Below are 11956 nucleotides of genomic sequence, written 5' to 3'. Positions count from 1 at the left end.
TAGGGCAGGGGATATAGCTCGGAGGTAGAATGACCCACAAAAAAAAAAAATTTAAAAAAAAAATGCACAAGCAGGGCCGGAACGAAGAGCTGCAGGCTAGACCCGGTCCAGCGCCCACTCAGAAGGGTGCATAGCTGGGTGTGGTGGTGCACACCTGTGAGCCCAGTGCTTGGGAGGCTGAGGCAGGAGGATTGTAGGTTCAGGGTCAGCCTCAGCAATTTAGCGAGACCTTCAGCAATTTAGTGAGACTGAAAATAAAGAATAAAAATGCTTGAGGGTATAGCTTGGAGATCAAACATTGCTGGGTTCAATCCCCAGTAGGAAATTACATATATATATGTAATATACATATATGCATATATATGTATATATATGAAGGACATATAATCCTGGGGCTCAGACAGTACAATTTGAGGACTTTCTGTCGATACAGATTTTTAGTTAAGATAAAATGCTTGTGAAAACTGAATAAATGTGTACGAGTCCAGAATTACTACCAGACAATTCACGTGCACATTTATGACTTGAGCAGAACACCTCTTTAGGTACAGGGCTGAGTTTCATTATTTAAAAGCCTAGCAGCCAGGCATAGCACACACCCTTGTGATCCCAGTACTGGGAGGCTGAGAGAGGAGGGCTCCAGGTTCGCGGCCAGCCTCAGCTACTTAGGCCCTCCACAACTTAGTGAGACCCTGTTTTGAAATAATTAAATACAGAGGTGGGGGGATAGCACAAAGCTAGAATGCCCTGGGTTCAATCCACAGTTTGGGAAATAAATAAATAAAAAGTAATAAAAGTCGGGCAGCGAATAGTGTAGGAGCTCTGTAGGGGAGGGCACGGAGCCAGCTTGCAGCGCAGGGCCTAAGCTGAGGCTGGCAGGTGACCAGTGCCAGCCTAGGTGCCCCCTCTGCACCTCCGCAGCCTGTGGCGCGCCCGTCATCCTTAGGCCTTCCTGGGATCCTCCCTCGTTAACCTCGCAGCTGGACGCGCGTTGGATTCCTGGAGAGAGGGAGACTGGGCTGTTTATTGACTGCCAGGGTGCCAAGTGGGCTGGGCGGCAGCAAAGCACAGCTGGGCAGGGTAGGCATCTGGGGAGAAGGTGAGGAGTAGCTCGCCCTTCAAGGCGCCCCGTCTGGGCTCTGGGTCACTGGGCAGTGTCTTGGGTGCCAGCTCTAGAGACCCTGTCAGCCAGTGAGCAGGCTACACTCGTGAGAGGCTGGGCTGTCCGGGCCGCTCGTTCCTCCAAGCGCACCCTTCCCGTTGGTCCAGTGAGGACAGGTGTCCTGGAATTTGCACTAGGGCGCCAAGTGTCAATAATACAAGCATGTGAATGTGCTCGAAGGTTACCTAGAAGGTGCTGGAAAAGTGGAAAAGTCCCCGCTAAGGAAGCCCACCTGTCTCCCATCTGGGGCTTCTGATGGGTGCTGGGGCTCCAGCCCAGCTCCTCTCAAGACCTCGTGTTGTTCGGAGGTGCCTAGAGGAGGCGGGGTGGAGACATTGGGTCCATTTCCCAAAAAGGGAGGAAAATCAAAATTGCGTACGCCCTTTCCCGTCCTCCCCGCCATCTGGCCCCACTTGTCTTGGTTTTTCACCTGCCAGGGACGCCTGGGAGAGTCGGCTGGGATGGAATTAAGACCGGGAGCTGCAGGGGCTGGGGAGCTAAGGAGATTCTTACGCTGAAGAACTGGCAGGAGGCGACTCTTGTGTCTCCAAGGGCTAGACCACACTTGACTCCCCAGGCCCCCACCCTTGGGCTGCTCATGCCATAGGAAAGTAGCAGAAACAGAATTGTCTTAGGGACCAACAGTGAAGGCTAGACAGTGCGCCGCCATCAGTGACGTTAAAACTGTAAAGGGCCAGAGGAAGCCAGGGTGCAGTCTCTGTTCTGTGGGGAAACTCCCAGGACCCCTGTCCTCACACCGCTTTTGCCTGGGTGTGGCCACTAGTTTGACCATGGAGGCCTGGGGCCCTGGGGCCTCATGGCGGGCTAGTCACTCCATGGAGAAACCAGGATTTCTCTTACCCGCACTGGCACTTCATTTAGACATCAGCTTCCTCCCAAGCTTCTCTTTTCCCAGATCACAATCTAGCTTTTGTGCAGAATAAGTAGCCATGCGTGGCCCAGGGCAGCTCAGTGATCTGGGCCTCTGCTTCTTCACTTCTTATAATCAGTGACACAATAAAAAACTGAGCCAGGCGTGGTGGCGCACGCTTGTAATCCCCGCGCTTGGGAGGTGGAGACAAAAGGGTCATGCAGGTTTGAAGCCAGCTTCGGCTACTTACTGATGCTTTCAGAAAATTAGACCCTGTTTCCAAATAAAGTATAAAAAAGCCGGGCGTGGTGGCGCATGCTTGTAATCCCCGCGCTTGGGAGGCTGAGACAGGAGGATCCCACAGGTTCGAAGCCAGCCTCAGCTACTTAGGCTCTTAGCAACTTAGTCAGACCTTGTTTCCAAATAAAATATAAAATATAAAATAGGTCTGGGAGTATAGCCCAGAGGTAGAAAGCCTCTGGGTTCCACTCCCAGTACCACCTAAAAAAAAGTATTAAAAAGTAGGTTGGGGAGTATAGTCCGGAGGTAGAAAGCCTCTGGGTTCCATCCCCAGCGCTACAAAAATAAATAAATAAATAAAAATAAATAAATAAATTGATTGAGCCAGGTGTGGTGGCACAGGCCTATAATTCCAGTGCTTGGGAGGCTGAGGTAGGAGGATCACAGATTTAAAGTGTGCCTTAGCAATTTGATGAAACCTTGTTTCAAAATCAAAAAGTAAGCCAGGCATGGTGGCACATACTTGTAATCCCAGCATTTGGGAGGCTGAGACAGGAGGATGGTGGTTCAAGGACAGCCTCAGCTACTTGGCGAGGCCCTTTGCAACTCAGTGAGAGACCCTGTTTCAAAATAAAGAATAAAAAATAGGGCAGGGGGTGTAGCTCGGACGCAGAGTGCCCTTGGGTTCCATCCCCAGTACTGCAAAAAAAAAAAAAAAAAAAATCAAAAAGTAAAAAGGGCCCAGGGGGTATAGCTTGGAGGTAGAATACCTCTGGGTTCAATCCTCAATACCAACAAAAAAGAAAAAGGGTTGAAAACAATATTCACCAAACTAGCTGAGTTTGGAGACCAAAACAAAAATTGAATAAAGTATAAACCTTACCCGCAAGGAGAACAGTCAGACAGACACTAATAATATAAAAGTAAAATACCCGGCATGGTGGTGCACACCTGTCATCCCAGTGCTTGGGAGGCTGAGACAGGAGGATCACAGGTTCAAAGCCAGCCTCAGCAAGTAGGGTCTCATCACCCTAGCAAGATCCTGTTTCAGAATAAAAAGAAAATAGGGCTGGAGGTGTGGCTCCGAGGTATGGTTCCATCCCTAGTACTGCAAAAAAAAAAAAAGTTACAAATATAAAATAGAGCTGGAGGTATAGCTCAGTGGTATAATGACCCTGGATTTCATTCTGAGTACCAAAAAGAAAAAAAGGAAGAAAAAGAAAAGCAGGAAGGTGGGGATTGGTGGCGGGGAGAGGTGGGTGTCCTGTGGGGATGTTCCTGTAGGCAGGAGCGCTGACATTCAGCAGTTGTTAAAATACTGTGTACCAGTTAGTATGTAGTATAATAAGTAACTGCAATTAGCAGTAAAAATAATTTAAAAAATATCTTATAAACTCATCCATTCAACTGATGAAATGACAACAGCCAGCCTGGCAGGGTAGCCCACACCTGGAATCCCAGTACTTGTGAGGCTGAGACAGGAGGATCACAGGTTCATGGCCAGCCTCAGTTACTTAGTGAGGCTCCTCATAACTTAGTGAGTCTCTGTTTCAAAATAAAGAATAAAAGCCAGGTGTGGTGGCACACGCTTGTAATCCCAACATTTGGGAGGCTGAGACAGGAGGATAATGGTTCCCGAACAGCCCTGGCTACTTAGTGAGGCCCTTTGCAACTTAGTGAGACCCTGTTACAAAATCAAGACTAAAAAAACAGCCAGGCGTGGTGGTGGCGCACGCTTGTAATCCCAGCATTCCGGAGGCTGAGACCAGAGGATCGCGGTTTGGGGACAGCCTCAGTTACTTAGGCCCTCTGCACCTCAGTGACACCCGGTTTCAAAATAAAGAATAAAAAGCCGGGCGTGGTGGCGCACGCTTGTCATCCCCGCGCTTGGGAGGCAGAGATAGGAGGATCGCGCAGGTTCGAAGCCAGCCGTGCGCGCTGGCTTAGGAGACCCTGTTTCCAAATAAAAATGTAAAAATAGGTCTGGGAGTGTAGCCCGGAGGTAGAAGGGCTTCCAGGAACCCCAGTACCACCAAAAATAATAATAATAATAATAAAATAAAGAATAAAAAGAATAGGGCAGGGGTGTAGCTCAAAGGTAGAATGCCCCTGGGTTCATCCCCAGCACACACACACACACACACACACACACACACACACACACACACACACACACACAAATAGGGCTTGGGGGTGTAGCTTGGAGGTAGAATGTCTTGGGTTCAATCCCCTGTATCGCAACAAATAAAAATAAAATGGCTGTGGGCATATCTCAGTCGTAGGACGCATTTAGGTCCAATCTCCAGCACCAAAAAACCAAAACAAAACAGAAGAACCCCAAGAGACAGAGTCGGCACAGGACGGGGCTTGGACCGCACCTGAGGCTCCGTAGCGCCATCTGCCGGGAAGCCCGTGTCACTGCAGGCTGAGGGGCTGCTTTTCCTAACACTAACCTGCCTGTTCAAACAATTATCTTTGAGCTATGGAGTTGCCGCTGCTTCTCAACAGTTAAGCCTCTTCTTTCATTTTATTGTTAGTGCATTGTCATTCTTGTGTTGGTTGCAAGTTTCAGTGTTTTCATATTTACAAATTTAAGAATTTTTAATAAAATATTAAAGGCGGACTTGAAGAGAACAAAGTTTGGGTATGTTTCTTAATGTCCCTTTTGAAACAGCGCAAGTGAGAATATTTTGATTCCTCAGGAGAACAAAGAAAAGCTAATGTTAAAGAAGAACTAACTGGAATGTCTTGTTATTCTGCAAAAATCTGAACAGTATAGAAATTCTCGCTTTTTGTTTTGAATTTTTATCAGATGATCCTTTATTGACACATATTTCTTTGTATTTTAACTCATGGGGCGCTCTAACTCATGGGGCGCTCTACCTCACGGGCGCTCTACCTCACGGGCACTCTACTGATGTCATCTATGATATCATGGGGGTGGCGACATCAACATGCAGCCCACCGACTGGGCAGTCCCCAGGATCTCTTTGATGGTTCCAGAAAGTTCTCTGGCTATAGATCAGTGTTGCATCTTTCAGGCATTGTTGACAATCTCATCAAAAGTGATATTTCAGGCCGGGCGTGGTGGCGCACGCTTGTAATCCCCGCACCTGGGTGGGAGGCAGAGACAGGAGGATCGTGCAGGTTCGAAGCCAGCCGCGCTGGCTTAAGAGACCCTGTTTCCAAATTTTAAAAAAGTATAAAAAATAGGTCTGGGAGTGTAGCCCAGAGGTAGAAGGGCTTCCAGGAACCCTAGTACCACCAAAAAAAAAAAAAAAAGATATTTCAGGCCGGACATGGTGGCGCACTCTTGTAATCCCCGTGCTTGGGAGGCTGAAACGAGGATCACACAGGTTCGAAGCAGCCTCAGCTACTTAGTGAGGCCCTGTTTCCAAATAAAAAATATAAAATAGGTCTGGAAGTATAGCCTGGAGGTAGAAAGCCTCTGGGTTCCACCCCCAATACCACACACACACGCACACACAAAGTGATATTTCAGCCGGGCGTGGTGCCGCACGCTTATAATCCCAGCATTTGGGAGCCAGCCTCAGCTACTTACTGAGGCCCTTTGCAACTCAGTGAGACCCTGTTTCCAAATAAAGAATAAAAAATAGGTCTGGGGGTAGAGCTCAGACGTAGAATGCCTCTGAGTTCCATCCCCAGTACCACAATAATAAAATAAATAAATAATATAGGGCTGATGGTGTAGCTCAGAGGTAGAATGTCCTGGGTTCCATCTCTGGTCTATAAAAAAAAAAGTTTGGGGAAGAAAGGAAAGAAGGAGGGAGGGAAAGAGGGAATGGCTTTTTCCTTTCTAGTAAAAGGGCACAGATTAGAGATATTCCACAAGAGGACACTCCAGGACAACAAACCACAAAGGTGCCTGTCTCCATCTCTGCACATGGTACACCGCAGCTCCCCGCTGGATGGGACCCACGTGCCTAGCCCTGGTGAACAGACTTAGCCAGGCCACAGCGGTGTCTTCTTCCTCAGGTATATTGAATTCAAAGCAACCGATAGTTTCCCTCCTGCCTGTCTTCCTTCTGATTCTGGGGATGGAACTCAGAGGCATTCCACCTCCAAGCTACACCCTTATGCCTACTTTATTTCAAAACAGGGTCTCACTAAGTTGTGGTAGTCGGGGTGGAACCCAGGGGCTTTTCTACCTCCGGGCTATACTCTCAGACCTATTTTATACTTTATTTGGAAACGGGGTCTCACAAAGTTGCTGAGAGCCTCACTAAGTAGCTAAGGCTGGATTCAAACCTGTGCGGTCCTCCTGTCTCAGCCTCCCAAGTGCTGGGATTACAAGCGTGTGCGACCACACCTGGCTTATATTCATATTTTTATACATATTCAGATGTAGCTCCTCCATTAATCAGCCTCAGCCTTCTTCCTCTCCTACCCCTCCATTCTAGCTTTGCTGAGGTTTCCCCTAGTTTAACTGCCATTTATATCTGATTGTTTTTAGGGGCATTCTACCTCCAGCTACCCCCCAGCCCTTTTAAAAAATTTTTTTAAATTTGTTGTGTTGTAGTCATACATCTTTATATTTATTTTTAATTTTTAATTTTTTTTTAGTTTTTAAGTTTTTTATGTTTTTTTTTAAATTTTTTGTGGTACTGGGAGTAGAACCCAGGAGCTTTCAACCTTCGGGCTACACCCCCAGACCTATTTTATACTTTATTTGGAAACAGGGTCTCACTAAGTTGCTGAGAGCCTCACTCAGTAGCTGAGGCTGGCTTCGAACCTCTGCGATCCTGCTGTCTCAGCCTCCCAAGTACTGAGATTACAAGTGTGCACACCATGCCCTGCTCAGGTGTGGTTTCGCTCTCAAGTTTAAGATATCTTTTTATTTAATCAACCCATCAACTACATTTCCTTGCAAGAATTTGAAATAAAAATCCATGTCCAAAATGTTATTTTTAATTGGAAATTAAAAAGCTGCAGGTCAGTGCAGCACGGAGCTGTGTCAGGATGGAGACGTCCAGCCGCCTCTGCGGGGACAGAAGTGACAGGAGGGCCCAGGTCCTGTGGGGAGGGTCCTGCTCAGGTGGGCTGGTCTCCTCCTTCCTCACACTACGCTGATGGGGACACAGAGGTGAGGACGGATCCAGAGGCAGCTGAGACAGAGCAGTCAGGGCCTTGAAGTCACAGTGAGGAGAGACCCCAGGGACCCCGTGTCGCTCAGTCCTCACGAGGCAGCCGTGTCACACTGCAGGGTAAACCATCACGGACAGATCAGATCAGCCGGTGCACGTGGTGACACTCACAGCCCGCACACACTCAGAAGGTCCAACCAGAGTGCCCAGAGCCCAGGCCCCCCTGCCCGGCCTCCTCTCAGCCTCCAGGCCTCACCTTTGCCAGCTGTGAGGGACGCGTCAGAGCCCTGGGCGCTGTCCTTGGCTGGGGAGGAGCAAACACAGGAGCTGGTCAGAGCCCACAGGAAACATGGCTGAGGAGGGTTTATGGGGCTGAGCTCCCCGTGGACTCCCGTCTACACTGACCAAAGGTGTCAAATCACCCTGCTTCATACTTACAGGCAGCCTGAGTGTAGCCCTTTTTTCCACCTGTGAGAAGAAAACATCCTGTGAGAGACTGGAGGTGAGGCGGGTCATGAGGACCAGAGGAATCCTCTAGTGCTGGCCCAGGGAAGGTTCCAGAAGGGAGACTGCAGACCCAGGGTGCCGCCTTTTCCTCGGCATTTGCGTGTGTGATTCCCACGCAAAATTGTCTGATTGCTTAAAGAAAGCAATGCCCCGAGGGAGAGTGTTGTCTCTGGCCAAAGTACTCCCCCACTCTTAGATATTCTTTCATAACTATTATTCTTTTGGTAATGATTCTTTTAACTTTCCACATGAATTGCTCTGGTGATGTAAGATCAGGACTGTGAGAGAAACTGAGTCCGTGGAAAATAAATTTTCTAATACTTTGTCTAAGCCTCTAAACAACCCTTGGCTTTGCTCAAAGATGTAAATCTAGTCAGAATTCAGATGCTGTGGAAGCATTCCTGCTACAGCAATTACAAACGCAGAATTTCTCTCTATCTCTGACCTTCATTCTAATTACAATACATTACAATAGAGATGAGGGCTAGAAGGAATCTTGACCTTTGCACCTAGTGATAGCACTGCCTGGAGACAGGGTGACACCACCTGGTTAAAATAGTTATGACAGAACAAAAGACATATAATAAAAACTTCATGTTGTTTTTTGGGCCCTGTCTACTAAAATATATTTTAAGTGTTTAATAGGGTGAAGCGTTCAGACAGCAGATGGTATTGCAGACAAAATCCAGCAGACATTCATTGAAATCCTCTAAATCATCATAAATGTACATGGATTTCCCTATTGCCAACTACATGTATGAAAGCTGGAATCTCCGACTTCGTCCCCATTCAGCTCAAAGGAGGTTGCTAGATAGAGAAGGACATTGGAATAAGCCCTAGGAATAAAAGGTTCCAAAAGGGTTAAAGAAAACTCTTAAAAACTGAATTCTTCAAGTGATTTTGGGTGTGACTTTTGTTCTTCTAGAATTTGCCCACTAAAAGCCTCTGCAGCTGCAAGGCCAAGGCAAGGCCAAAGGGGCTGACTTAAAGCACAAGACCCACCTGCAGGGTCATGGGACTGATTTCAATCACAAAGACCTGTGATGCCACAGGCCTTACTTTTTCTTGTTCAGGGTTGGTGATTTACATGTATATCTCACTATTGTTTTTTGGGTGTTTACACTTTACTACTAGGGAATCGGGGAAATAGGGAAGTACAAAAAAATCTTGTGTCTAGAATAAAGTGGTCAATTGCAAAAGAGGCATTTGTCTGTGTGAATCAATTCAGATTTTTCCCGGAGAGGAATCTCCACTTTTAGTGCCGTGAACAGGAACTTAAAGGAGTTTATTTCATAAAAAGGGAAAAAATCGCTGCAGAAAAGTGGCTGCAGAACTACAACTGAAACCTTTGCCCAACTTTCTGAGAAACTCGGTCCCGAACAGACTCAGTGCCCATATTCAGTGCCCAGTTGAGCCAGTCTGTCACACCAGGGAGGACCAGGAGGCACAGGAAGGAGGCTGACGGGCTGGAGCAGCCGCCTCCTGGAGTCTGTCCTCAGCAGGGCCCTCGCCCTCTGACCTCTCCTGTGGAATCAGGTCTCAGCACCACCACCTCAGGGCCGAGTGTGTCCTCTACTGTCCCTGAGCTTCACAAGTGCGTGTCAGCCCACAGCACCCAGGCTGGGGAGCGTGTGGGACAGCGCTTCCATGAAGGAGGCGGGGACACCAGGCCTGAACCCCTCATGGGACCAGAACACTGACCCTGAGCCTCCCTACCTGCTCTCCTCCTCCTCCACTTCACAAAAGCCACTAATCCAGGCACAAATGCAAGGACAGCCGCACCTCCAAGGACCATTCCCACGATGAGTAGAGTGGACTGAGGAGGCTCTAAGGAAAGAGGGAGGGCAGGGTGACCCCAGCTCTCAGCCCTGAGCCTGCCGAGGTCCCGGGCGCCTCCTGCTCTCCTGACACCAGGCTCTGTGCCCACAGCCCTGCTCACCCCATCTCAGGGTGCGGGGCTCGGGCAGCCCCTCATGATCCACGTGGCACGTGTATCTCTGCTCCTCCCCAGAAGGCACCGGCACAGCCGCCCACTTCTGGAAGGTTCCATCCCCCGCGGGCCTGGTGGCCACAGTCTCCATGTCCTGGGTCTGGTCCTCCCCGTCCCGCTGCCAGGTGAGGCTGATGTCGGCAGGGTAGAAGCCCAGGGCCCAGCACCTCAGGGTGACGCCCCCGTCAGGTCTGGGGTGGCGGCTCACGTGTGTCTCTGGGGCGTCTGAGGGAAGAGTCAGGACACTGAGGCATTTTGTATTTCCTCCGTTGTCCACTGAGGCAGAGCCCACGTGACCATCCTGAGGTGGACAGGACAACCAGGGTGGGGAGGGGCGGAAACCCAGACTCCAGGCTGCACTAGGGCTTCTGGGATAATCTCCTGTTCCTTGGAAAGTTCTGGAATCAGTGGAGTCAGCCTGAGGTAGAGGCTCCAGGTCTGTGAGAGGGATTTCAGTTCTGACCCGGGTGGAGGCTGAGGGCTGTGGGAGGCTGGAGAGAGACTCCAAGACCCTGGACTGGGGCCGGAGCCAGCCTGGGGACGTCGCCATGACGCCCAGGCCGCCAGAGTCAGAGGGAACAGCTATTTCAGGGTCTTTTCCTCCAGCCCTGAGAAAGTGGGTGCTCAGCGTCCTGAGAGCAGGGGGCCTCAGGGTCACTCTGCCCAGGACCTGGAGCCCAGGGCCACAACCCTCTGCAGGGGAGGGTGCTCAGCGTGGGGCGTTTCCCTCCCTCCTGTGGGAGACGGGGAGGAGACTCGGGGACCGAACCCACTGACCTGCGCGCTGCAGGGCCTCCTTCCCCAGCTCGAGGTACCTGTGGAGCCACTCTATGCACTCCCCCTCCACGTAGGCCCTGTAGCGCTCTGCCTCTCCAGCCTCCTCACACTTGCGCTTGGTGATCTGAGCCGCCGTGTCCGCCGCCGTCCAGGAGCGCAGGTCCTCGTTCAGGGCGAGGTAATCGGCGCCGTCGTAGGCGTACTGTTCTAACCCGCGGAGGAGGCGGCTGTCTGGCCCCACGTCGCAGCCATACATGTTCTGGAAGGTGTGAGAGCCTGGCCCCGCCCCCGGTGTCAACCAGGGCTTCATTTTAGCTCCCGCCCCCCCCCCCCCCCCCCGATTCCCACCTAAACTGAAGATGGAGCCGGGAAGCCTCCCTGACCGTCCCCGGGTCCGGCCGAGGGTCTCTGCTCGGGGCGCCCTCGCCCTGGTCCAGCCCCGGGTCCCCGAGCCCGCGGTGGCCCCGCGCCCGCCGGTCACTCACCGCGCTCGCTCTGGTTGTAGTAGCCAAGCAGGGTCCGCAGGCTCACTCGGTTAATCTGCATGCTTGCCTTGGCTCTCCGCGTTGTCTCCTCCCAATACTCGGGCCCCAGCCCCGCCATCCACGGCGCCCGCGGCTCCACCCTCGGGTCCGCGGCGTCGCTGTCGAAGCGCGCGATCTGCGTGTCGTCCACGTAGCCCACGAGGATGAAGCGGGGCTCCCCGAGGCCGGGCCGGGACACGGCGGTGGTGAAATACGACATGGAGTGCGAGCCTGGGGACGGGGCGCCTGAGTCGCGACCTCCCCCCGCAGGCCCCGGGGTGGGCGGAGGGAGGAGGGCGCGGGACTCGGGAGGACGGGGCGCGGGGCGGGCGGCGCAGAGGGGATGGGGAGGAGGGGGCGCGGGGCGCACACGGGCGGCGGCTCCTCCTCCCCGCGGACCCCGGTTCCCTCCCGACCCCGCACTCACGCGCCCAGGTCTCGGCCAGGACCAGGAGCCCCGAGAGCAGCAGGAGCAGGGTTCGGGGGGCCATGACCGCCATCCTCGAGGTCCGGGAGGAGCCCAGGCGGCTGAGCAGAGTCCGGGCGGCTGTGCGGAGTTTATAACCGGGAGCCACAGCGGTGCTGATTGGCTGCTCTCGGAAGCGACAGCCAATGGGAGAGAGAAGCGGGCCGCGTCACGAGTGTCCGGGCAGAGGGACCTGACACAGGCTGGGAGAAGGAGAAGCGAAACTTGGGCGCTGGGGAGTCCCCGCAGCTGCGCGCCTGCGCCCTGACCGTCCTGGGCCTGAGCCGAGCGCCGGCCGCGGGCTGGGACGCGGC

At 51.9% G+C, this 11956-nt stretch overlaps 1 protein-coding gene across 1 annotated transcript; it reads right to left on the bottom strand.

The window, feature by feature from the left end:
• Positions 1-968: 968 nt before the first annotated feature.
• LOC308273275 (HLA class I histocompatibility antigen, alpha chain G-like) lies at positions 969-11676 on the bottom strand (the record flags this gene model as incomplete). Its single annotated transcript, XM_080710356.1, has 8 exons — positions 969-1088; positions 1395-1474; positions 7635-7682; positions 9602-9712; positions 9825-10100; positions 10653-10928; positions 11138-11407; positions 11604-11676. The coding sequence occupies 8 exons, from the start codon at positions 11674-11676 to the stop codon at positions 969-971; spliced, it is 1254 nt and encodes a 417-aa protein (XP_080566482.1).
• Positions 11677-11956: the final 280 nt, after the last annotated feature.

The sequence above is a fragment of the Muscardinus avellanarius genome (genome assembly GCF_963383645.1).
Source record: "Muscardinus avellanarius genome assembly, chromosome: 14".
NCBI lineage: Eukaryota > Metazoa > Chordata > Mammalia > Rodentia > Gliridae > Muscardinus > Muscardinus avellanarius.
Note: the sequence above shows the minus strand (reverse complement) of the source record. Positions and strands in the feature narration are given on the sequence as shown.